The sequence below is a fragment of the Ochotona curzoniae genome, unplaced genomic scaffold (genome assembly GCF_017591425.1).
Source record: "Ochotona curzoniae isolate NIBS_2020 unplaced genomic scaffold, NIBS_Ocur_1.0 contig_48, whole genome shotgun sequence".
Taxonomy (NCBI): Eukaryota; Metazoa; Chordata; class Mammalia; order Lagomorpha; family Ochotonidae; genus Ochotona; species Ochotona curzoniae.
Window position 1 is genome coordinate 2,342,133 of NW_024466391.1, and position 22,221 is coordinate 2,364,353.

A 22,221-nucleotide genomic window follows, 5' to 3' on the forward strand; every position below is an offset into this window, starting at 1 on the left:
CTTAGGGAGGGCCATGAGCCCAGCATGCCTGGCGCAGGCTGGCAGTGTCCTGCATCTGGGCTGCTCTTAGAGCCGGTGGCTCAGCCCTGCCAGGTGGGAAGGTGGCTCGACCCGGGCCCAGCGGGACCCTTGCCGTGTGCTGGCCTGGGCTCGGCTGTCCTGTGTTTGCCGCTAGTTCCCACACTGACAAAATATTTGTCCTGTGGCTCCCGGAATGTAAACAGCAGAGGCAAGCCAAGCGGTGAGCCAGGGAGGTGGGGTCCTTCCCGCAGGGCCGCAGAACCACAGACCCATCGGACAGAGGAGGAGGCGGAGGGAGGGCAGGCCACCGCCAGCACTGGGGCCTCCCGGGAGCAGGGCCAGGCCAGAGCATACCTCCTGGCTCCAGAAGGGCCTCGGGGTCCCCTGCCTGCCAACCGTTGGCACTTCCCACCTATGCCCTCACTGCCCCCGATGCTGAGCCCTGGGGGCAGGTGCTGGCATCACTCACTGGGACCTTTCATTGCTGTCAGCTCGTGGCTCTTGCTGCCCCATTTCACAGGAAGGAAGACTGTGGCCCAGGTCCCTCCACAGGGCTGTGGGAGCTGTCCCTGCCTACTGGCCTGCTGGGCTAGCAGATCTCTGACCTTGTTGGTGAGTTCCAATTCCACACAGGCCAGGCTCATGCTCTGTCGTGCTGCCCACCCCCGCTGCCCGCTGGCAGGGGCCCATCTGCTCCAACCCGACACACACGGAGGGCAGAGGTTATCTGCTTGCCCTCCAGCCTCCTCCAGGAACCCGCCCCGGCCCTGCCCGCCCAGGTGGAGGAATGTGGCTGAAGCTGTGGGGAGCAGGATGCACCCCTGTCTCCTGGAATTCCCCAGCCACAGGCGGCTCTCCCAGCTCAGCCTGCCCCTGCCTGCCCCTGGTTCCCTGGGCCTGCTCCTGGGCAGGGATGGGCGGCAGGGAGGGGGTGGGGGCTGCGGGAGCGGTCCTCTCAGACACTTCAGTCGCAGTCATCCACCTGGGCCATGATGGAGGACCCCTGCCCTGGAGACCGTCCCAGATGGCACACCTAAGCCAGCAAGCCCTGCCTAAGGGCCTGGCCCCTGGTGAGCAGGCCCCACCCGGAGGCCAGGAGGTCCTGCAGACAGGCTGCTGCTGGTGGGAGGGGCCCAGGCCTGTCGGCAGCCTGCAGAGCCAGCTGGGGCAGGACCGAGCGTGATGGGCTGCAGCCCTGCCAGGCGGGCCCGGACAGCTCACCTACACAGGAATTCGCATCTGCAGGAGGCTTGTGAGGCTTGTGAGGCTTGTGAGGCCTCCGGGCAGAGCTTCTCAGCCAGACACCAGCAGCCCGGGCGCCAACACAGCCCTAGCAAGGTGGCTGGGGACACCCCACTGGGTGTCTTCAGGTGTGGGAGGGGAGGGGGCCCTCAGACACCTCCTTCTGGGGTGCCCGGACTACGGAAGCCCAGTGTGTTCTTTCCTAGGCTGATAGAAATAAAAAGCTGGGAATCTGCAGACAGATTGGTTGATTTGCGAAGGCGCCAGGTGAGCAGGGAGGGGAGACAGAAGGGGAAGCTCCTCCGAGAGAAAGCCCGGAGCTGGGGGGCCTCTCGAAAGTGGGGGAGACACCAAAGGCTCCAGGAAGGGTCTTGGGATTATAAGCATTCCCTGACCCCTCCTTGTTGAGCGGGGTCCTACAGGTGAGATGTCCCCCATTAGAGGTCCTTAATCAGTTAGGAAATGGGTGGGCAATGCTGGGGCCACCCACCTGAGTGTGGACCGCAGCAGGCCTGCATGGTCTCAAGCATCCACCTCTGACTGGGAAACTGAGACTTGGAGAAGAGAGAGGTGGGGGTGGGTGGGCAAGCCAGGATGGCTGCATTCAGTGGAGCCCTCCGCTCGGGGAATGCTGGGCTTGGGTCAGGTGGCCTCAAGGCCACGTAGGGAGGCAGGCTGTGTAGGAGAGGGCTAGGTTACCTGCTACCTGCCCCTCTGGCCTGCAGCAGGCTTTGCCAGCTGGGCCTCCACGTCCTGGTCTGTGGCCAGCAAGCACGGAAGGGCCTGCCTTCCTGTCACTGGGCTCGGAGCTGCAGTCAGCCCCCGAGGAAGGGGTGGGGCCGGGAGACCGGTGTGCGTGGGTGTCTCTGCACATGGGTATGATGTGGGCCATGCGGGCTTCCTGGGACCAGGGTGGGCAGCCCTTCTGTGGGTATTGCACTCTGGAAGCCCACTCTGTCACTGCCCTACCCTCCTAGACCCAGGGAACGATCCTGATCATGGAGGGAGCTCCGGTTGGTCCTGGAGCTGCGTTTGCTGCCGCCTTAGCCGCACACTCAGGAGGGACTCTCCAGAGGGCGGTGGGAGGGCCAGTGGCCACGTGGCCTGGGGAGGCCCGGCCCTTGGCCCTGACCTGCCACTCACCCTGGCACCCAGCCCAGGCCTGCAAGGAGGATTTCCTTGTGCTGAGTTACTTCTTGTCCACACACAATGCCTGTGGGCCAGCCAGGCCCTCCTTGGCTGGGGGAGGGGAGAGCCCCTGGTGGTGTGTCACCTGAGCTGTGCCCCCTGGGTGGCACTCATGCTGACAGGCACTGCTGAGTGGGCAAGGCTGGGGCGGTACGGTGCCGCATCCAGGACACTGGCCCAGGATCTGAAGGCAGTCACGTGGTAGTGAGCATTATAGCAATGACAACAATGGTGAAAGACGGGGAAGGTAAAGATGGTGACATGTCCTAATGATGCTGGTGGTGATGATAATGGTGATGGTGATGGTGATGGTGATGATGGTGGTGGTGATGATGATGATGGTGATGATGGTGACGATGGTGATGCTGATGATAGTGATGGTGATGATGGTGGTGATGGTTATGGTGATGGTGATGATGGTGATGGTGATGATGGTGGTGATGGTTATGGTGATGGTGATGGTGATGATGGTGGTGATGGTGATGATGGTGATGATGATGGTGGTGATGGTTATGGTGATGGTGATGGTGATGATGGTGATGATGGTGATGATGGTGATGATGATGGTGGTGATGGTTATGGTGATGGTGATGATGGTGATGGTGATGATGGTGATGGTGATGATGGTGATGATGGTGATGATGATGGTGGTGATGGTTATGGTGATGGTGATGATGGTGATGCTGATGATGGTGATGGTGATGATGGTGATGATGGTGATGATGATGGTGGTGATGGTTATGGTGATGGTGATGATGGCGATGGTGATGGTGATGATGGTGGTGGTGATGATGGTGGTGGTGATGATGATGATGGTGGTGATGGTGATGGTGATGACGGTGATGATGGTGGTGGTGATGATGGTGGTGGTGATGATGGTGATGATGATAATGGTGGTGATGGTGATGATGGTTATCATGGTGATGAGGGCAGATGCTTGTACACTATGTTTCTCCACAGTGCCAGGGCCAGCCTGTGTCCTGGACATGTGTCCACCTGCTGGGCTCAGTACCTGGAGGCGGCTGTGCCCGTTGTGGGTCCCACAGCTGCCAAGGCACTGAGGAGCTCAGTCAGGCTCTGGTGGAGTCAGTAGCAGGTGTGGGTGGCTGCAGGGGCACCTGCACACCCTGAACAACTCCTTAAGAGATAACTGCCACTCTGAGCCCGAAGCCACTGCAGTCCTGCGCAGCCAACCAGGCAGCGGCTTCTGGGCGGGGTGCCCCTGACCACCCAGTCCCTGCCCCACTCCTGCCCAGACCCCACAGGAGCCTCACAGCCAGCTTTGTGGGTGTTGAAGGGTAAGGAATCAGGGAAGGACCTCCGCCCCCGCTGGCAGCAGAGGGGGTACACCAGTGCCCAGCGAGCCCAGACCTTGCTGCTGTGGCTCGTGGATGCCCCTTAGTGGCTGCTGGTCACAGTGCAGGTGTGCCCCAAGGGCTGCTCCCGCCAGGCAGCTGGTCTAGGCCCTCAGAAGTTGGAGCTGCAGTTCTCCTTGGGCGAACTTGGCCTCTGACACTGGTACCCAGGGGAGAGGAGCTTGTAATACCGAGACAGAGAACATGCGTGTCCTGTAGGCTTTCAAGAGTACGAAGCGGTGGGCCCGGTGGCATAGCCTAGTGACTAAAGTCCTCGCCTTGAATGCACCTGGATCCCACATGGGCACTGGTTCTAATCCTGGTAGCCCCGCTTCCCATCCAGCTCCCTGCTTGCGGCCTGGGAAAGCAGTCCAGGACGGCCCAAAGCCTTGGGACCCTGCATCCGCGTGGGAGACCCAGCTCCCAATCAGTGCAACTCTGGTTGTTGCAGCAGCTTGGGCAGTGAATCAATGGATGGAAGGTATTTCTCTGGCTCTCCTCCTCTCTGTATATCTCACTTTGCAATAAAAGTCCATCAATCTGGAACAGGACGTGCTATGCTTAGCCTGGCCCGTCACCCCACCTGCTCTGTTACTCCAGGGAAGCAGGCAGCAACCTGGAAGCTTCCCCGGCCTGGCAGAAGGGCTCGCTGGCGGCTCCCCTGCCCCATGTCCCACCGCACACTTGCGACTGCCTTGGCTTCTGCTCTTGGCATGAGGACCCAGTACCGACCTTGCCCCAAGCTCTCCACACCAGCAGTGCCCACAGAACCTCAATTCTCTGAGCTCTGCTCACATGGCTCGGGCTGGTGCCAGGGCTCGACAGGCCAATCCCATGTGAGCACTGGTTCGAGTCCTGGCTGCTCCACTCCCATCCAGCTCCCTGCTTGTGGCCTGGCTTTGGGCCCCTGCACCCACATGGGTGACCTGGAAGAAGCTCCTGGCTTCAGAGCAGCTCAGCTCTGATCATCATGGCCATTTGTGGAGTGAACCAGCACACGGAAGACGTGTTTTCCCCTGTAATCCTTTCAAATAAAACAGGGTCTGGGCACCCTGTGACTCCTGGGGTCCACTGTTGGGCCTCCACTTCCTTTTCCTAGGTAGTACAGAGTCTGCCCCAGCTGGAGGCTCCCCAAGCTGGCACATCCGCTGGACAGTCGCCTGGCTAGGGACAGGTGCTGCATCGTTGCCCCCGCAGGGGTCGCGAGGAAATACCCATTTCTACTTATTTACAGAGAGTTTTCAGCATTGGGTTGTTCCCCAAATGCCCCCAAGGGCAGAGGCTGGACCTGTACCACCCCTGCGGCCGGCCAGCTGGGGAGCCCACGGGGTGAGCACCTTGTGAGATCCTGGGGGCTCTGGTGCCTGGACAGCTCGGGTCCGTGCCCGCCCCTGACCACCTGCTGTGCCCTAACCCTGGACAGCTGGGGTCCGTGCCCGCCCCAGCCCGGAGGCAGCCTCGCTGTTCGGGCAGAGCACTCGGGGGCAGCGATCCCGATCCCCACCGGGACACGGAGGGAAGGGCCGCCCGGTGGGAGCTGCCTCAGCCCCGCTGACCCCTGCCGACCCCCGCCCTGCCCACCCCGGTCCCGCCCACCCCACCCCGGTCCCGCCCACCCCACCCCGGTCCCGCCCCGCCCACCCCGGTCCCGCCCACCCCACCCCGGTCCCGCCCCGCCCACCCCGGCTCCGCCCCGCCCTCCCCACGCCGGAAGCGGAAGCGCGTTGACTGCCGGCAAGGACGCGACGTTCAGACTCGCTTTGTACCGCGACCCGGAAGTTATCGCGGAGGCTCCGCCCCTCCCGCCCATATCGCTGCCGGGGGGCAGAAAGCACTTCCTTTCCTTCTCGCGCTCTCGGCGACAGCAGGTGGGGCCCTCGGCGTGCGGTGGTCGGGGCCTAGAAACGGGGCCGGGGCCGCGTGGTCGTGGGCGAGGGCGGGGGTCGTGGTCGGGTTCGAGGGCCGCGTGGATCGGGGTCGGGGCCGTTGTGGTTGGGGGCCGCGTGGATCGGGGACCGCGTGGATCGGGGACCGCGTGGATCGGGGCCGGGGTCGCGGCCGGCCGCCCTCAGGCCCCCGCGCTGACTCCCCAGGTGCAGCTTCAATATGCAGAACGACGCCGGCGAGTTCGTGGACCTGTACGTGCCGCGGAAATGGTGAGCGTGCGGCCCGTTCCGCCTCCCCTCCCGTCCTCACTTCCCACCCTGTCCCTGTCCCTCTTGTCCCCCGTGGCCTCCTCATCCTGTCCCTGCTGTCCCCCGTTGTCGCCCCCTCACCGGGCGTCCACCTCCTGCAGCTCGGCCAGCAACCGCATCATCGGTGCCAAGGACCATGCATCCATCCAGATGAACGTGGCTGAGGTGAGCCACGGGCTGGGGCTGAGGGGCGCTGGGTTGGATGGGGCAGTGGGCGGAGGGACTGTACGCTTTCTGCTTTGTAGGTGGACAAGGCCACGGGCAGGTTTAACGGCCAGTTCAAGACATACGCGATCTGTGGGGCCATCCGCAGGATGGTGAGTGCCGGGTGTGGGGGACGGGCTGGGTGCGCGGGACGCGGCCCAGGCCCCTGACGCTGCTGCCTTCTCTCCAGGGGGAGTCCGACGACTCCATCCTCCGTCTGGCCAAAGCCGACGGCATCGTCTCCAAGTAAGGGGGGTCGCAGGGTGAGGTGGGCTGCTTTCCTGGGACCTGCCCCATGCCCACTCCTCTCCTTTTCTCCTAGGAACTTCTGAGAATCCAGGATGCTGGCGGGATCGGGGTCCTTCGCTGGGTGCTTGGCCAATAAAGGCAGAAAACCAAGTGTGGTTCCCGAGTGGCTGCTTCGTGCTCGGGGCAAAGGGCTGGGCAGCTGGGGGGGTCATGGAGGGAGGAATCCTGTGCTGTCGCAGACTTTTATTTCAAAGAACAAACACGAGTTCCCAGCCCACAGGCTGACACACACACACATCCTGAGGTACACCCACTGGGAAGTGATTCTGCGTTGGGTGCAGACCCAGTGGCCATCCGGGCAAGCTGTGCTGGCCTTGAGTGCCCAGGAGACTGGCAGAGATGCCCCAACACAGGGAGCAGGCCCTTGGGTACATGGCACCCTGGGAGGGCCACCCTGAGCCTCAGGCCTGGGTGCCGAGCAGCAGCTGTCCCTCGAGGGCCCAGGCCAGCAGGCCCATCACAGTATTGCTAAGGAGAGTAGGGTGCTCCATTGGGCCCCTGGCATTTCCAGTGGTTCACAGTGACCGGCCGGCAGCGGGGTGAGCCACCTTGTGCGGGGTTGGGGGGGCCCTCTGGCAGATGCGGGTCAGGAGCGGCTGTGTGGCTACAGCTGCTGCGTGAGGCGGCGGAAGTGCGGCAGCACCTGGCTCTCGGGCAGGTACAGTGCCAGCTCCAGTGCCACCAGGACGGTGAACTCGAACCCGATGAGGTCTCGCCTGCTGAAGCGGAACCGCTCCTCCAGCTTCTGCAGGGAGGCAACGGGTTGGGGCGAGCTGGGCCCACGGGGGACCGCCCAAGCCGCCAGCCCTGCGCCCAGACTCACGTCTATGAGCTGCTTCACCTCGCTCTTGCGCAGGTCGCTGCTGATCTTGGCGGCCAACAGCACGCAGGCGCCAGCGCACAACTTGCGGTTCTGCTTGTTGAGCTTGCCCTGCAGCACGAGCTTCTCGAAGTACACATAGGCCATGGACACGGTCACAGGCTCCAGGCTGCACTCCTCGGCCAGGCTCCACATCTCCCGCTTGAGGCTGTGGGGACGGGGTCTGTCGAGCCCGGCTCGGGGCGGGAGGGAGGCCCCACCAGTGCCCCCTCACCTTCGGATCTTGCTCAGCGTCAGCTTGATGTGCGGAAACTTGTCCCGGAAGGTCTCGTTCATGCCCTTCTTGAGGTCGGACGGCTTCACGTACTCAATCACTGTGGTCTGGCACAGGGCGAGGGAGCCTGCTGGGAACTGCTGGCCCAGCACGCTGCCAATGGCGGGGCAGCTGGCACGGGGTGCCCAAGCGGGAGGCCAGGTGGCTTTGGCCTGGCCCTGGCTGTTGGCTTTGTGGGAACAGCCTGAGGGTGGAAGATCTCTCCCCGTGGCCTGGCCTTTGAAACGGACACCTTCCAACAGTGTACTGTAAGGGCAGGTGGTAAGGTGCAGGGGGCAGAGCTGTTGCTGCAGCGCCAGGCTCCCACGAGCATGGCTATGTCCCAGCTGTTCCACTTCAGATCCAGCCCCTTGCCCACCAGCTGGGAGAGCGTAGCAGGTCTTGAGTATCTGGGCCCCTGAACCCAGGTGGGAGGCTTGGGGTGGCATCCCTGGCTCCCAGCTTCGCCTTGGCACACTTCTGGCTATATAGACAGTGAACTGGCAGATGACTCACTCTGTCCCTCTCCTGAACTCCTTAAGTAAATCCTTAAGGACCGTGGCCAGTACGGGGCTGGGGCTCTGGGCCACGAGTGGCCTGCTGGCGCCTGGGGCCAGCAGCAGCTACTCACCATGTAGGATGCAAAGATGAGGACACGCTTGTGCTTGCCACATGGCCACTGCGGGTCATCCAGGAGGTTGGGGTTGTACTCCAAGGCGTCTCCCCCATCACCTAATAGGAGCAGGGCAGCCTTGACCACCCCAGCCACAGGCACTGGCCTGCAGCGGCAGGGCACAGGGCTCGGGGCATGGGAGAGGGCGTTGGGAAGAGGGTTAGGCCTGGGGCCCGTCTCAGTCCTGGGAGGCAACCCCTGCCCGCGTGCCAGCCAGCCTCTGCGGGCATCCTGCAGAAGCCCGTGAGCTGTGGACGCCGCCCTCGGGAAGGCGTGGGGAGTACCTAGCTCTGGGCCGGCTGGCGCCGACTTGGTGGGGACAGGCTTGTGTCGTGACCCCGGCGGGGCCCGAGGCACGCTGGGCCGGGGCTGGGGTGCTGGGCCGTGGCTGCCACTCTTGTGTATGACCAAGGCGTTGGTTGGGTACAGGAACCTTGCATAGGACACGACCTAGAGACACGAGTGTGGAGGACTCAGTTCTGCGGCCCGGCCAGACACAGCCGTGCCCCACTCCACATGGGGCCCACTGGGGATGCAACTGCAAGCCTGCTACAGCAGGCTCCGCGGAGGCAGGCAGATTCCCACACGACAGAATGTTCCAGAATGCTACCTTCCCACTCTGCAGCTGGGGCCTGTGGCACTGCACCCATACCCCCCTGGTTCTGCAGACCCTGACCTTAGACCAGGCTAGGAGAGGGGCCGTGGAGGCAGTGAGCACATGTCTGAGCCCAGTGCTGCCGGGAATGACTTTTGTGCCCAGCTGCAAGGGGCGTTGCTGACCGAGGCCCTCTGGCTCCTGGCCTACCCTCTTACACTCTGGACTTTAGGTGATGTGCCAGACCCCCAGTGCCCACCACCCAGCTGGCCCTGACTGCGCTGGGCAGTGGCCGCCCATGGAGGCTTGCCTGTCCAGCTGCTCCCAGCTCGACCCCTTCCAACTCAAAGACCACCTCGGAGGAGACGGACACGCCGCCCGATGGGTGCCTCTGCTTCTGGCTGTCCACCCTCAGGTCGCTGTAAGACACGGAAGGGAGGTGGCTGCAGCGCTGTTACACGGCCACGCTCACCAGCAGAGCACCAGGTCAAGGGCGGCACATATGCCTGGGCACCTGGTGGAGTTGTCCTGAGGCCTGATGCCTCCCCTGGGGCACACATGGCCACCCAAGCAGTGAGGGGCCACAGCCCCGACACCCGCCAGCTCCTGGGACCTGCATGCCAGCTGTCTCCCACCTGGTGAGGCACCTGGGGCACCACTGCTCGGTCCCAGGCAGGGTGGACACGCGAGGACCTTCCAGCCATAGCCTGGGGGCTGCCCCACTAGCAGGCCCGGGGCAGAGGACTCACCACGCCCGCAGGCTCTCTCCATACGGCAAAACCGAGAAGGCCGCACACAAGGACCGCTTGGCACAGATGAGCACAATCCTGGCCGGGGAGAGACGGGTCAGGGGTGGCAGAGCGGGCCGGCGTTCCCACCTCGGGCAGGGGCTGGGCAGCAGGGTGCCGGTCTCCACAGCAATGCGTGGGAAGGGCTCCCCCGAGCGCAGCACACCCAGGACAGGCGTGGCAGATGGCTGGGGCACAGGACGGGGCAAGGCCTCGGGGCCCTGGGAAGGGCGGGGACTGTCACCTGCTATTCCGAGTGTCGTACTGTCGCATGTTCTTGATGAAGTGAGTCTTCTTCAGGCCCTTCTGTCTTGGGGACCCGGACGTGTGTCTGGCTCTGCAGGGTACATGGCAGGTGGCCTGTTGGCTCTTGGGTCCCCTTGCCCATCCCCAGTACGTGGAGATCCAAGTCTGGGAGGGCAGGGTGGGCAGCGCACCTCTGCACTGTGGCACAGCCCATGGCGTCTTCCAGGAACTCGAGAGAACAGCGCTGGGAGGCCACTCGCCTGCTGCAAGGACACAGGATCTCAGGCAGGTCCGGGAAGCCGCACCCGCCTCCACTGCAGCTGGCCCAGGACAGAGCCCTCACAGGGCTCCAGCACGCCCACCAGGACTCAGCACACACCTCCACCCGGCGTGGTGCCCAGAGCGCCCAGAGCGCCCAGATGCCCAGGCTGAGGGCAGCCCGAGGAGAGGAGACCCTGAGGACACCTCTGCAGGGTGAACCAGTGGATGGGAAATTTTCTCTATTCCCCAAGACTGTAACTCTACCTTTCAAATAAATCCTAAAAAGCAAAACAAAACACCAACCAAGAGCCACAGCCCTGCCCATGTTGGCACAAAGACAGGGTGGACTGGCACAGTCCTGCCCACAGTTGCAGGCACCTGCTTTTCAGGAGGAAGGGGTTTGGAGTTTAAGGGGAGCAGCCAGGAGGCCTGGCCACTCTAGCCCACCCTGCAGCCAGGAGGCCTGGCCACTCTAGCCCACCCTGCAGCCAGGAGGCCTGGGCACTCTAGCCCACCCTGCAGACACAGCTCTCCTCAGACCTGCCTGTTTCAGCCGCCAACGCCTGCCACCACTCTGCCCCTGCCACCACTCTGGCCCTGCCACCACTCTGCCCCTGCCACCACTCTGCATGCTCACACGGGCAGGGAAGACGGCAGTCCCGCCCCCGCCCCCCACATCAACACCTGAGGAGGGCCAGGCTGCGCACAGGCCGAGTTCCCAGCCACTGCTGGGTCAGTGAGCAGGGTCAGCCCACCGTCACCACACCTGGCCTGGTTGGGAGAGGGCGGGGGTCTGCCCAGGGGCCATCAGTCCCATCCTGGCCCGAGGACCGCACCTGACACCCTGTGTGTCCTTGGGACACACCTGTTCAGTGAGCGCACAGGCCTGTGTGCTCCTGTCTCGCCATGGTCTGGGTTAGGGCAAAGTGTCCAGTCCCTGCCGGCCCCAGCCAGGCCTCAGGGCTGCCCCGGAGACCCCCCGCAGGCCGTGCTGCAGCCAGAGGCAGAGAACCCCAGATGAGAAGAGGCCACAAGCTGGGCTATGCACGGACGGCCCCTGGGCTCCACAAGGACACAGGCTAAGCAGGGCTGACCCCTGGGCGGCGGGCGGCAGGCCCTGGGCTGGTGGGTGCTCAGCTGAGCCCAGTGCTGCCCCGGTAGCTCTGCAGAGGGCGCTGCGGGCTGGGGAGGCACTGCAGACCCCTGCCCAGTCTCGGTGCGGACCCCTGTCCCTACTCACCGCTGGCGCGGCCCGTCCAGCCCGAGGCCGGCGGGGGCCTGCGTGGGGCTGAGCAGGCCCTGGGGCGCGGGGAGGCCGGCGGGCGGCGCGGGCACCTCGCGGGCCTCGGCGGGCGGCGGCGGCTTCTCCCCGGCCGGGCCCAGGCTGGGCGGCCGCCCGTCCAGCGAGATGTTGTTGAGGAAGAAGAGCGCGGCCTGGCGACGCCGCGAGTCCCCGCGCCTCCGCAGGGCGGCCGTGGGGTGGACGGGGCCGGGGGCCGCCGTGGGGTGGACGGGGCCGGGGCCGGGGTGGACGGGGCCGGGGGCCGCCGTGGGGTGGACGGGGCCGGGGCCGGGGTGGACGGGGCCGGGGTGGACAGGGCCCGGGCCCGGGGCGGGGTGGACAGGGCCCGGGGCCGCCGTGGGGTGGACGGGGCCGGGGCCGGAGTGGACGGGGCCGGGATGGACGGGGACCGCGGTGGGGTGGACGGGGCCCGGGGCCGCCGTGGGGTGGACAGGGCCCGGGCCCGGGCCGGGGATGGGACCGGGATGGACGGGGACCGGGCCCGGGGCCGCGGCCATCCTGAGAATGACCCGCCCGCGCCACCACCGCCGCCGCCGCCGCCTATTGGCCACGGGAGCGCCTGTATGCAAATATTCCGCCAGTGCTCCCGCCCATTGGCTAGCGTGGTCGCGACCGCCCCTCAAGAGGCAGTGCGCTTCCCATTGGCTGCAGACCGTCCATATGCAAATATTCACCTGCGTTCCCACCTATTAGCCGCAGAGCGTCTTCATGCAAATACATTCTCGGAGCGCCTTCCCATTGGTCGCGGCGCGCCCATATGCAAATACACCGTGCGATGCAGCCCTGTGGCCAGCGCGGCTCCCCTGGGTCCTAGAGGCAGGTCGGACCGGGCCAGCGAGTCCGGAGCGGCGCGCGGTTTGGGGTGGGGAGCGGGGCAGACAGCCGTTGTGCCAGTTCGAGTCCCGCCTCTGGACTTGCGGGAGCGTGGCCGTATTCCTCTTACCGGGCTGCCCAGGCCCTGTGTCTGAGTGTGGTCTTGGCTGAGGGCACAAGGTACCCTGGCTTACTTTGTGTATCTAGGCGGGAGCCCATCTGTGCAGCTTCTGGCCGGGGCATGGATCTCATCGTTAGAGTGGGAGTCACCACATGGACCTCAGGCGTGGTCGGGTGGAGTGGCTCTGGCCGCGGACTTTGCTCACGCAGGAAGCCGGGCCACCCAGCAGCAGTGCTCCACGGGGCCCTCCCGGGCTGGGCACCAGGGCTGGCTGTGCTGGAGAGGCAGTCCTGGTGATGGGCGGCAGATGAAGGCCGGGTGTGCAGTGGGATTTGGCAGCTCTGCCAGGACTCACGGGGGTCCCTCTGAGGTCCGGGTGGCCAGGGCACGGTGTGGGGTAGGAATAGCCATGAGCCCAGGCTCGCTGGCTGCCGCCCCCCGGGGATAACTTCAGCCGAGTGCCCTGTCCCCTGGTCTGGCCAGTGGTGCTCAGCCAGCGCTGCAGCGCCTACAAGTATGTGAGCCTGGCCCACGCAGCCCCTCCATGCCCGTGGGCGCTCTCTGAGGTCAGCTGTCCCCCAGCCAGCAGGAGTCAAGGGCTCGGCCTGTGTGCTGCCCAGGGCAGGGGCTGGGGAGCCCCTTGCAGGCTCAACTTCCTGGCTGCCCCCTCCAGCACCCTTGGTGTCCCCCTCCTGTTTGTCCCTGCTCCTGGCCAGGAGCTCCTCTGTCAGGCCTCGGGCCTCCTGTGCAGGGCACCTGCGCCTCCCGGGAGCATCTGAAAGATGAAGTGGGGAGGCCCGGGAGAGGCTGTGCCAGGAGGTGCACGTCGCAGGCCACCTGCTCCCGTCAGCACAGGAGACGGCCCTGGGGCGTGGCCAGCCGCACACACCATATCCTCCTTCACATGTTTATTCCAGCCCTCGGTGACCATGCGGCCCCTGGACCCCTGCCCGGTGCCTACAGGTACCAGTTGGCTGGGGCTCCACGAGGGGGCGCCCGAGTCCGTGGCTGGAGCATCATGCCTTGGGACCTGGTGCAGGACCAGCCGCTGGTCCCTGAGGTGGGAGCTAGTCCAGCTGTGTCCCCCACCTGCTCCTGTCCCGGCTGAAACGGGGCTGGGCTGCCTGCCGCTTGGTGGTGGGGCTGTGGCCGGGGTGCTCCTGGGCTGGGCTGGCCTGGCTGGGTTTCTTCCCAGTCACTGGTGGGGTGGCTGGGCGCCTTGTCCCTCGGGCTTCCCGCTGCATCAGCCGCTGCCGGGAACCCGCTCGGTTTCTTTCTCCCTTGGGTTAGCTTCTTGCAGGCTGTGGAGGTGGATGCAGGTCATCAGGGCCATGGCAGGGACCAAGTGGCCTTTGTGGTCGCCTCCTGGCAGCCCCAGCTCCCACTGCAGGCTACAGGGGTGTTAGCAGGGCAGCCTTGGCTTGAGGCCGCGGCCGGGGTGGGGGCGCGTGAGGGATCCGAGCGAGGGGTCAGCGGCCCAGGCGTGTGGCCGGGTGGGCAGCACAGGTGCTCGGGCTGCGAGGTGCGGAGTTGAGGGCTGGGCCTGTGCTGCCGTGGTTGGGGTGAGGCGAGACGAGGAGCTGCTTGGCCTGCATATGGCAGACGCTGGACGACACCTTGCTCCCCAGCGGCAGGAGGTGTCTCACACCAGACAGCTGTGCTGGCTGTGAGCAAACAAGGCCCTGTTCGCCTGCCTGGCAACAAAGACACGTTGTGGTGGCCTGGCCTGGACAAACACCAGGACAGCCCGCATCAGCTGCGTGGGTTCCCGGAGCCCACAGCCTGGGGCTCCCAGTGTGACAGACACCCTCTGCCAGCAGGGTCTCCTTGTCTGCTCTTGTCTTGCCTGGCCGTGGACCCCACCCTACCCCTCTGGGGGCTTGCCATGGGCCTGGGATGGGGATGACAGTGGCCGGGACCGTCTTCTGTCGGAGTTGCTGCATCCCGGCCCGTCACAGCGAGGAGGCCCCGGAATGCCGGTCCTCCGGTTCTGCTGCAAGAACGTTTCGTGGAAGCCCCTGCCCCGCCGGCCGTGGCCGTACCTCTGTCCTCCAGCTCGCAGGCTGCTTTTCGCTTCTGGGCACACACGCACCTGGGCCCCTCCCCGGGCACACACGACTCTGCCTCCACTGGGCTCAGCTGGGCAGGAGGGGACAGTCAGAGAGGGCAGACATGCCGCCGCCTGTCCCCCGCCCGTCCCCCTCCTGTCCCCCGCCTGTCCTGGGCAGCCCTGCGGCAGGCCGCCCTCCAAGTGTGGCTGGGACCCACCTCACTGTCTGAGGTGCCAGGCTCATCCAGTTCCTCTGGTTCTGTCCCCTGTGTCCCAGTCTGGCTGGGCTCCAAGGGGCATGGGGCTGGGTCGGCCAGCTCGGTGGTCCTGGGATTCCCTGAGCCTGCCCAACCAGGAGAGGAAGGGGAACTGAAGCGTAGTGGGCCAGGCAGTGCTCAGGACACCTGCCCCTGGAGGTGGCCTGGGCCGGTGCCCCAGCGCCCTGCATGAGGACCCGCCCTCTGCCAGCATGCAAGGCCAGGGGGCCCTCCCATTCCCCGAGTGGCCAGAGGTGGCCGCCCTGGGTCCTCAGCACCCTCTATGTCCAGCTGCCAGGCCTGCAGAGTCAGCTGGGTGCAGGGTCAGGCTGCTCCCCTTCACCCACTGACGCTCACCACTACCCCTCCCTGCTAGGTTCCCAAGAGCCCCAGGGAGCTTACCCTACCTGGGTGGGCATTGGTGCTAGGCCTCTGCAGGTGGGGGGCTGGCCTTGGCCCGGCCTCATCCTCAAGCCCGTCTAGAGAGGGCGGGCTGTGTTGCAGCCCAGGCAAAGGGTGCAGAAGAGCCTGCAGTGTGCCGAGATGTGAGTCCACTGTACTGGGGCTGGGGCAAATCCTAACCCTCTCCCTCCTGCTGGGACCAAGGCTGCTGGCATGGTCCCTGGGGCCGGGGGCTGTCCCTAGCCGGATGCCCGCTGCGGGTGGACATGGCCAGGGTGGGGCTGCTTACTGTAGGTGGTGGGGGCTGCTCCAGCTTCAGTGCCCTGGTGCCCCTGAGGTCACTGTTGAGTGTTCCTGGGCTGTGCACGCCTGCCCCTGGCAGCGGCTCAGGACTGGGCCGCCTGGAGGACTGCTGGCCGTTCCTGCCCCGGTCTGAGAGATCCAGAGGCTTGTCTGGACCACAGTCCTGCAGGGTGGACTCCTTCCTGGGGCTGCCTGGACCTCTGGGCTGTGACTGCCGCTCCCCAGGCAGGACCCCCTCACTCTTGGGACCTCTGGAGTCCGAGCCAAGAGGTGAGGAAGGCGGAGTCTGCCGTGGCAGGGCTGGGCCCTGGAGCCTGGCGCTGCCCACCTGGGCACGTAGCTGTTGCTGGGCCAGGAGCAGGTGCAGTGCCCCCTCCAACCTGGGGTCCTGCATGCCTACCAAGGTGCCAGGCAGCCCCAGGACACCTGTGGGCTCCTCCCAGGCCTCTGCCCCCGTGGCCTTCAGGTCCTGTGGCTGTGAGCCCCCTTGGGTGGTGATGGGCACCAAGGGCCCGCCGGATGGGGTCTGCAGGTGCAAAGACAGGTGGCGGCTCAGGAGGCAGAGATGATCGGCCTGGAGGGAGCGCTTCAGAGCCTCAAAGGTCGCAGCAGAGGGCGGCTGCAGGAGGCTGCGAGGGGGGTGAGGCAGTGAGCGGGAGGACAGCCCGGCTCCTGGCTCAGGAGGCTGAGGCCTCGGAGTGCCTCCCAGCAGCCATGGAGTGGGGGTGGCGGGGTGGGGGGGACACCAGGGTTTTTCCGTGGCCACAGGGACCTGCCCCAGAGCAGAGGCCTCTTGGCTGGAGTCTGGGCGGGGGCTGCCTTCACCTTTGCTCGCTGGCTGGGCTTGGCGGGGACGTGAGGTCAGCAGAGCTATGGTCGTTGGGGCAGATACGGGCCCCAGGCCGCACGGTGGCAATGGTCCCATGCAGCTGGTTGGAGATGCAGTGCGGGCTCTGTGGGGACACTGGCTCAGAACCACTCCTGTTCCCCATAGGGCCGCACTAGCAGTGGGCCTGGGGTCCCTGCTGTGTGGTATGGGGTCCCAGCAGGGCACAGCCCAGGGGTCACTCATCCGTACCATGTCTGGGGCCCGAGGTTCGGGCAGGTGGGTGCCTGGTGAGGCCTTGGTTCCTGGAGGTGACCCGCACACCGGCTTGCCTGCAGGAGGAGAAGCAGCAGCGGGATTGGGAGGTGCCGCTGGCAGCTGGCTGGAACGTCCTGGGGGTGTTCAGCCGTGGCCACCGGCTTCTCCCGTCCACCTCCCCAGCACCTTCTTGTGTGTCCATGCCTGGGGGCTCTTCCTCAGCCTCCCTGTGACTTCCGGGTAGCTTCTTGGGACCAGCTTTCCAGTCCCCAGGGGATGGAAGCAGCAGCGGGGAGGGAGGGTCCGGGCTGGCCTCCTGGGGTGTTGGCTTGGGTCTGGCACTGGAGGGCAGGAGCAGGCATGGGGGGAGGCTGGGCAGAGTGGGGTGAGGCCCCTGGTCCCCCCCAGCACAGGCCGAGTCCCCCCCAGCACAGGCCGAGTCCCCCCCCAGCACAGGCCGAGTCCCCCCCCAGCACAGGCCGAGTCCCCTGGTCTCCCCCCAGCACAGGCCGAGTCCCCCCCCCAGCACAGGCCGAGTCCCCCCCCAGCACAGGCTGAGTCCCCTGGTCCCCCCCCAGCACAGGCTGAGTCCCCCCCCAGCACAGGCCGAGTCCCCTGGTCCCCCCCCAGCACAGGCCGAGTCCCCCCCCAGCACAGGCCGAGTCCCCCCCAGCACAGGCCGAGTCCCCCCCAGCACAGGCCGAGTCCCCCCCCAGCACAGGCCGAGTCCCCTGGTCCCCCCCCAGCACAGGCCGAGTCCCCCCCCAGCACAGGCCGAGTCCCCTGGTCCCCCCCCAGCACAGGCTGAGTCCCCTGGTCCCCCCCCCCCAGCACAGGCCGAGTCCCCTGGTCCCCCCCCCAGCACAGGCTGAGTCCCCCCCCCCCAGCACAGGCTGAGTCCCCTGGTCCCCCCAGCACAGGCCGAGTCTCCTGGTCCCCTGCTCACGTCAGACCGCAGAGTCGCCTCATGGCCGCCTTCAGGGCCTGGTTCTCTTGCTTCAGCGCCTTCATCTCGTTGGCTGTGGAAGGCGTCAGAGAGGAGAGGGCAGGGCGTGGGTGGGGTGGGGGCCTGCCTTGTCTTGCTGCCAGCGCCTGGCCCATTGCCTGCCCAATGGCGGACGTGTCCCCCTTCCTTGTTCCCCAACCCCCTGTTGCTTGCTATGCACAGATGTGAGCTCCGTGGACACTTAGATAAGGCCGCACGGAGGCCTGCCCTGGCTTCCCTGCTCCCACCCCTGGCCGCCCCTGGCCGCCCCTGGCCGGTGGGCTCACTGAGGAGGAAGAGGTGCTGCAGGCCCTGCAGGTGGGAGGTCTCCATCTCCAGCTGCTTCTTTCTGGCCAGCTCCTGCGTCACCACACAGCGGTCACACAGTCCTGCCCGCAGCCTGGAGGGGTGGAGCTGTGAGATTGGGCTGGGGGTCCTGAGGCCAGTCCCCCACATGCTCTGCCCAGCCTCTCCTGTGCTGAGCGCTGGGGAACCCAGGCCTAGTGTCTGTCATCTCCGCTCCCCTGGGGACGCGCTGGGCTTAGGGCCCTGGCAGTCCTGCTGGGGCAGGGAGGTGGGGATGGTGCCCGGCCCTCACCTGTTCTCCAGCACCTGCAGGTTCTCCTTCAGCAGCCTTTGCTGTTCCCGGAGTTGCTGGTTCTTGGCAAAGAGCTCCTCGATTCGCTGGGCATCCCTGCGCGGAGACAGCCCGAGTGGGGCCCTGGCTGGCAGCCAAGCCGTCCAGCCCCTGGGGCCCGTGGGAGCGCCCGACAGGAATGCCCTGCCCGCTTCCTGTCCTGCCTCTGTCACACTGTGTGACCTGAGACAAGTGGCTGTCCCCTGCTGGGCCTCAGGGTTGCCGTGGGCACCTCGGGGTGGTGGCAGTGTAGGGCCGGGGTTGGGGCAGACTCACCGGCACCTCTCTGCATTCAGCTCGGTGAGCTTGCTCTGCAGGCCTGGGGGTGGGCGGGCAGGGGTGGACAGTGAGTCTTGGCCTTGGTCTCCCCTGCGCCTCCGGTGCCAGGGCCTCGAGGTGGCAGTGCTGGGCATAGCTGTCACACGAGATCCTTGGCAGGACCTGGGGAGTCCTGGCCGGCGCCTGGGCAGCCCTGCCGGGGATCCTCATGTGGGCCACGGCTGGCATGCTCAGGGCTGAGCTGCCCCTCCTGGTGGCCGGGCCTCGGTCTCCTCGGCCTAAGGGTCTGTCAGAAAGTTGGCGGGGGTCCTGATGCTGGAAGGGCCTGCGGCTGCCTGGGGGAGGCAGAGGAGCTGCCTGTGTTGGGGTGCTGCTGGTGGGGACCACGTCAGGCTCCTGGCGCAGTCCCAGCACGCTCCCTGCTGGCTGCATCCCAGCTGTCCAGCTGGGTCCCCTCTCTCAGCCACTCAGCAGTGCTCAGGTCTTGTATCCTGTGGTGCACAGGCTGTGGGAGGGACCAGCAGGTGGTACTGAGGACCCCCAGGGTAGGAGGTGGTGCTGGTGACTGGCTCTGGGCTTGGCTGGGCACCTGACTAGTGGCTCTGGGCTTTGGGGCAAGGCTGCCCTTCCTGGGGTAGGTGGCTGGCTCTCCAGGCTGGCCGTGGATGGGAGCCAGCAGCCCCCTCCCCAACTCCTGGCCACTCACCCAGGACTTCTTTGTCGTGGGCGTCCTTCAGCCGGTTCAGGGCCTCTGCGAAGCTCTCCATGGCTCCTGCAGCCCAGCCAGGCCCCTCTGCATGGAGCCTGGGGCTGCTACTGGCTCTGGACTTCCAGCTTAGCGCAGGGTGAGTGAGCAGCTGCAAGGGTAGGACGCAGCTAGGGCAGAGTGCGAGCTGGCACCCGCCCCTGCTGGGTGCTGTTCTGGGGCGGCTGGGCTGCAGTGCTGGGGAGCCCTTAGGCCGGCAGTTGCAGTGCGTGGCCTTGAGGTGGCCCCCTCAGCCCAGCTTCCTCCCAGGTCTGCACTCCTCCAGGCCACTGGGCAGCCCTGTCCCACAGGCATTCGTGTGCCCACACACCCACACACTGGCGCAGTCCACGTGTATGTTCAGGGACACGTGGGCATATGAGCACACGATGCACAGACAGGCAGGCTGACACCGACATGCAGACGCCAGCTCCCAGTGAGGGGTCTCTGTCCACTCACGGGGTCAGACGGCGGAGGTCCTGGGGGTCCCCACCCTGCGGTGCTTACAGGCCAGGCCTAGGGCCCGGGCTTGAGTGTGTGCGTTGCCGGGGCCTGCTGGGGCTCCCCAAGCTGCTGGCAGGTGTTGGGGCTTGTGAAGCTTCAGCCCCTCCTTTTCTCCATCCCTGTCTTCCTTCTCCCTCCCCACCCAGTGCCAGCCCAGTGCCCAGCATTTCCGCCAGGGCACACGCGTGCTCCCGTGTTCACTATGCGTGTGTTCCATGTGTAAGCATGTGCAGTTGCGGGCTCCGTGTGGTCTGTGTGTGTGCACAGCAGTGTGCCAGCTCCTGTGAGCCTGCACGCTGTGCCCATGCTGGGTGTCTACGTGCTCGCTCGCACATGTGCAGTGCGTGCAGTCTGTGCAGCATGCGTGTGCCTGCGCGTGTGTGAGGCCTGTCCTTGACCTGCGGGATGGGTTGCCGACTCACTGTCTCCATATGATGGCTGCTGGGCTCTGTGGCCGAGTCTACCCTGGAGCAGAGCAGGGCTGTCTTCACTCACACTCAGTGGGTTTGCCTCTGGGCCTCGGGCTGGGACCCCAGAATGCTCACACGGCCGTCACCAGCGCTTGCCGCTCGGCCTGTGTGGTTTCTACCTGGAGTCTGCCCCGACCCCTGCCCCGCCCTGCCCTCAGCAGCAGCGTACCCCGCATGGCACAGAGGTGGTCCCCATGGCCTCCACCCTCAGAACGGGTGGGCTGTCTCCCTTGCTGGGCCTAGGGGTGTGGAGGGGGAAGCAGGAGGGGATTCTGTGTTCTGAGCTGTGGGGTCCTCGCAGGGCTGGAGGGCGGGGGTTCCCCAGACTGGCCAGGGCAGAGAGGAGGTTGCTCCTGGCAGGTTCTGCTGGCACGAGGCAGGGCGGGTATGTGCCCTCCCCAGGGTTGCCCCTGCAGGTTCAGGGAGCCCCTGGGACTTCCTGAGCTGGAAGTCTGCTCTCCAGGTGCAGGGACTGGGGTACCCCCAAGATGGATCTGTGTCCTCCGTGGTCACCTTGCGTGGACCAAGGTCACTTTGCAGCACCCTGTGCCTGGCTATGCTGGCCTGGCCTACCCAGGGCCCTGGGTGGTTGGACGCCTCTGAGGGCTCTGGTCCTGTCAGGGTGGGCCACCTGGACCTGCCCAAATGATTGCTCTGCCATCTCTCCCCAACTTTCCACCTGCGTGGACTGGGCGACTCCCGTAAAGGAGCTGGCCTTGGGGGTCGTTCCTGCCCACACCGCAGTGGCGTGGAAGGCCCTGTGGGCCTGGCCAGTGGTCAGCGTGGACCGAGACTGGTGCCTTGTGGTGGGAGTCCCTGTCTTCCTTGGGGCTCGGGCGACAGTGCCTGGGGCTTGGGGTCTTACTCTGGTTTCCTGGGCCCTGCCAGCTGCTAGAGTGGGTGGGGGAGCAGGCCAGTCGTGGGGCTCTGGGGGAGCAGGGGGTCCCGTGGACAGGAGGAATGTGGGCTGCAGGAGTGTCTGGCCACCCTGCCCCAGGAGTTGGTAGGTTCTCCCACGACTCTCTCGCTCCGCCGCTGGGCCTGAGGTGCTGAACACAGTGGCTGTGAGCCTTTGGGCAGGCACAGACTGGAATGCCCTGGGAGGGCGCGTGTAGTGGGGGGCCCTGGGCCGGCTTTGGCTGCCCCCTCTCTTCCTCCACTCTGCCCCCCAGGCTGGGAGGAGCGGGGGGATTGGTTCGGGGTGAGGGGCAGAGCAGGCAGAAGGAGGACACTAGCACCCCAGCCTGCTGGGCTATGGTGATGGAGCTTAGTGCCCCCACCCCGAAAAGCAGGAGTGCTTGCCCAAGGGCAGCATTGTGAAAGAGGCTGCTCCCAGCACCAGTGCCTGCAGGTGGCTGCTGCTTGAGCCACCAGCCTGAGCTGGTCCCTAGTGGACCCGAGTAAGGACGCCCAGTGCTCCCTGCCCCCCAACACCTCAGCCCAGGAGGGCCGTGCACAGGGACCCTGTGTGCTCCCCAGAACAGGGATCTGCGCTGAGCCCTGCCTGCCTCCTAGGGCCTCTGACTGCCCCTAGGCCCTACCTGAGGTCCCCTGGCATGCTGCTCCCAAGGGGACTGCCTGGGCACAGGCGTTCCTGCTCCTGTCCCTCCCCCAGTCTTGCTTCCTGGTCGGGGAGGGGATGGTGTGCATCCCCTGTCCCATGCTGCCAACACCCTGCCCCATGCTGCCAGCCCTGCCCCATGCTGCCAGCCCTGCCCCATGCTGCCAGCCCTGCCCCAGGTGGGTTCTAGGTAACACAGCTGGTGAGTGCCGGACACAGTGGTGCAGCCTATAGGAGCCCTGTCTCAGGAGTCAGAGGCTGCCACCCCGAGGACCTCTGCAGGACCCTATGCCCCCACTGCCCCAGGGGCCTCGTGCCCATGACATCCCGGCTGCTGTGCCAGGCACACGTCAGCCTCGTGCCATCTGGCTGAGGAGTGACACCCATGCAGGCGCCCATCCTTGTCTGGACTCTGGGGTGAGCCGTGGGCTCTTGCAGCTAGCCTGACCCTGGGGTCTGGTGCATCTCTGCACCTCTGCCCCTACCCCGGACACCCA

General features: G+C 65.9%; 3 protein-coding genes across 3 annotated transcripts; 1 reads left to right on the plus strand and 2 right to left on the minus strand.

The window, feature by feature from the left end:
- Window positions 1-5,595: 5,595 nt before the first annotated feature.
- On the plus strand, window positions 5,596-6,604 carry RPS21 (ribosomal protein S21). Its single transcript, XM_040988259.1, has 6 exons — window positions 5,596-5,674; window positions 5,900-5,962; window positions 6,103-6,166; window positions 6,247-6,318; window positions 6,396-6,451; window positions 6,528-6,604. The coding sequence occupies exons 2-6, from the start codon at window positions 5,913-5,915 to the stop codon at window positions 6,535-6,537; spliced, it is 252 nt and encodes an 83-aa protein (XP_040844193.1). The 5' UTR covers window positions 5,596-5,674; window positions 5,900-5,912; the 3' UTR covers window positions 6,538-6,604.
- A 469-nt stretch (window positions 6,605-7,073) lies between these two features.
- Window positions 7,074-12,010, minus strand: CABLES2 (Cdk5 and Abl enzyme substrate 2). Its single transcript, XM_040988177.1, has 10 exons — window positions 11,451-12,010; window positions 10,141-10,212; window positions 9,948-10,040; window positions 9,665-9,742; window positions 9,226-9,334; window positions 8,605-8,770; window positions 8,279-8,379; window positions 7,609-7,715; window positions 7,338-7,542; window positions 7,074-7,259 (listed from the first exon to the last, which is right to left on the minus strand). Exons 1-10 carry the CDS (start codon window positions 12,008-12,010, stop codon window positions 7,119-7,121), a joined length of 1,632 nt encoding a protein of 543 aa, XP_040844111.1. The 3' UTR covers window positions 7,074-7,118.
- A 1,906-nt stretch (window positions 12,011-13,916) lies between these two features.
- On the minus strand, window positions 13,917-19,248 carry RBBP8NL (RBBP8 N-terminal like). Its single transcript, XM_040988178.1, has 10 exons — window positions 19,151-19,248; window positions 18,442-18,484; window positions 18,127-18,222; window positions 17,816-17,928; window positions 17,490-17,562; window positions 16,730-16,884; window positions 16,538-16,617; window positions 16,285-16,412; window positions 15,446-16,088; window positions 13,917-14,111 (listed from the first exon to the last, which is right to left on the minus strand). Exons 1-10 carry the CDS (start codon window positions 19,209-19,211, stop codon window positions 13,917-13,919), a joined length of 1,587 nt encoding a protein of 528 aa, XP_040844112.1. The 5' UTR covers window positions 19,212-19,248.
- Between the last annotated feature and the right edge of the window lie 2,973 nt (window positions 19,249-22,221).

What these genes read in the sequence shown, in the direction of transcription:
- RPS21 (XM_040988259.1), top strand. Translation starts at nt 5,913, where the DNA reads ATGCAGAACGACGCCGGCGAGTTCGTGGACCTGTACGTGCCGCGGAAA. An exon ending in TCCAGATGAACGTGGCTGAG is followed by an intron (nt 6,167 to 6,246) that starts GTGAGCCACGGG and finishes TCTGCTTTGTAG; the next exon opens with GTGGACAAGGCCACGGGCAG. An exon ending in GTGGGGCCATCCGCAGGATG is followed by an intron (nt 6,319 to 6,395) that starts GTGAGTGCCGGG and finishes CCTTCTCTCCAG; the next exon opens with GGGGAGTCCGACGACTCCAT.
- CABLES2 (XM_040988177.1), bottom strand. Translation starts at nt 12,010, where the DNA reads ATGGCCGCGGCCCCGGGCCCGGTCCCCGTCCATCCCGGTCCCATCCCC. An exon ending in TCATCTTTGCATCCTACATG is followed by an intron (nt 7,716 to 8,278) that starts GTGAGTAGCTGC and finishes GCCCTGTGCCAG; the next exon opens with ACCACAGTGATTGAGTACGT. An exon ending in ACGCTGAGCAAGATCCGAAG is followed by an intron (nt 7,543 to 7,608) that starts GTGAGGGGGCAC and finishes CCGTCCCCACAG; the next exon opens with CCTCAAGCGGGAGATGTGGA.
- RBBP8NL (XM_040988178.1), bottom strand. Translation starts at nt 19,211, where the DNA reads ATGGAGAGCTTCGCAGAGGCCCTGAACCGGCTGAAGGACGCCCACGAC. An exon ending in CTGAATGCAGAGAGGTGCCG is followed by an intron (nt 18,223 to 18,441) that starts GTGAGTCTGCCC and finishes GTCTCCGCGCAG; the next exon opens with GGATGCCCAGCGAATCGAGG. An exon ending in GCAGCACCTCTTCCTCCTCA is followed by an intron (nt 17,563 to 17,815) that starts GTGAGCCCACCG and finishes CGCCTTCCACAG; the next exon opens with CCAACGAGATGAAGGCGCTG.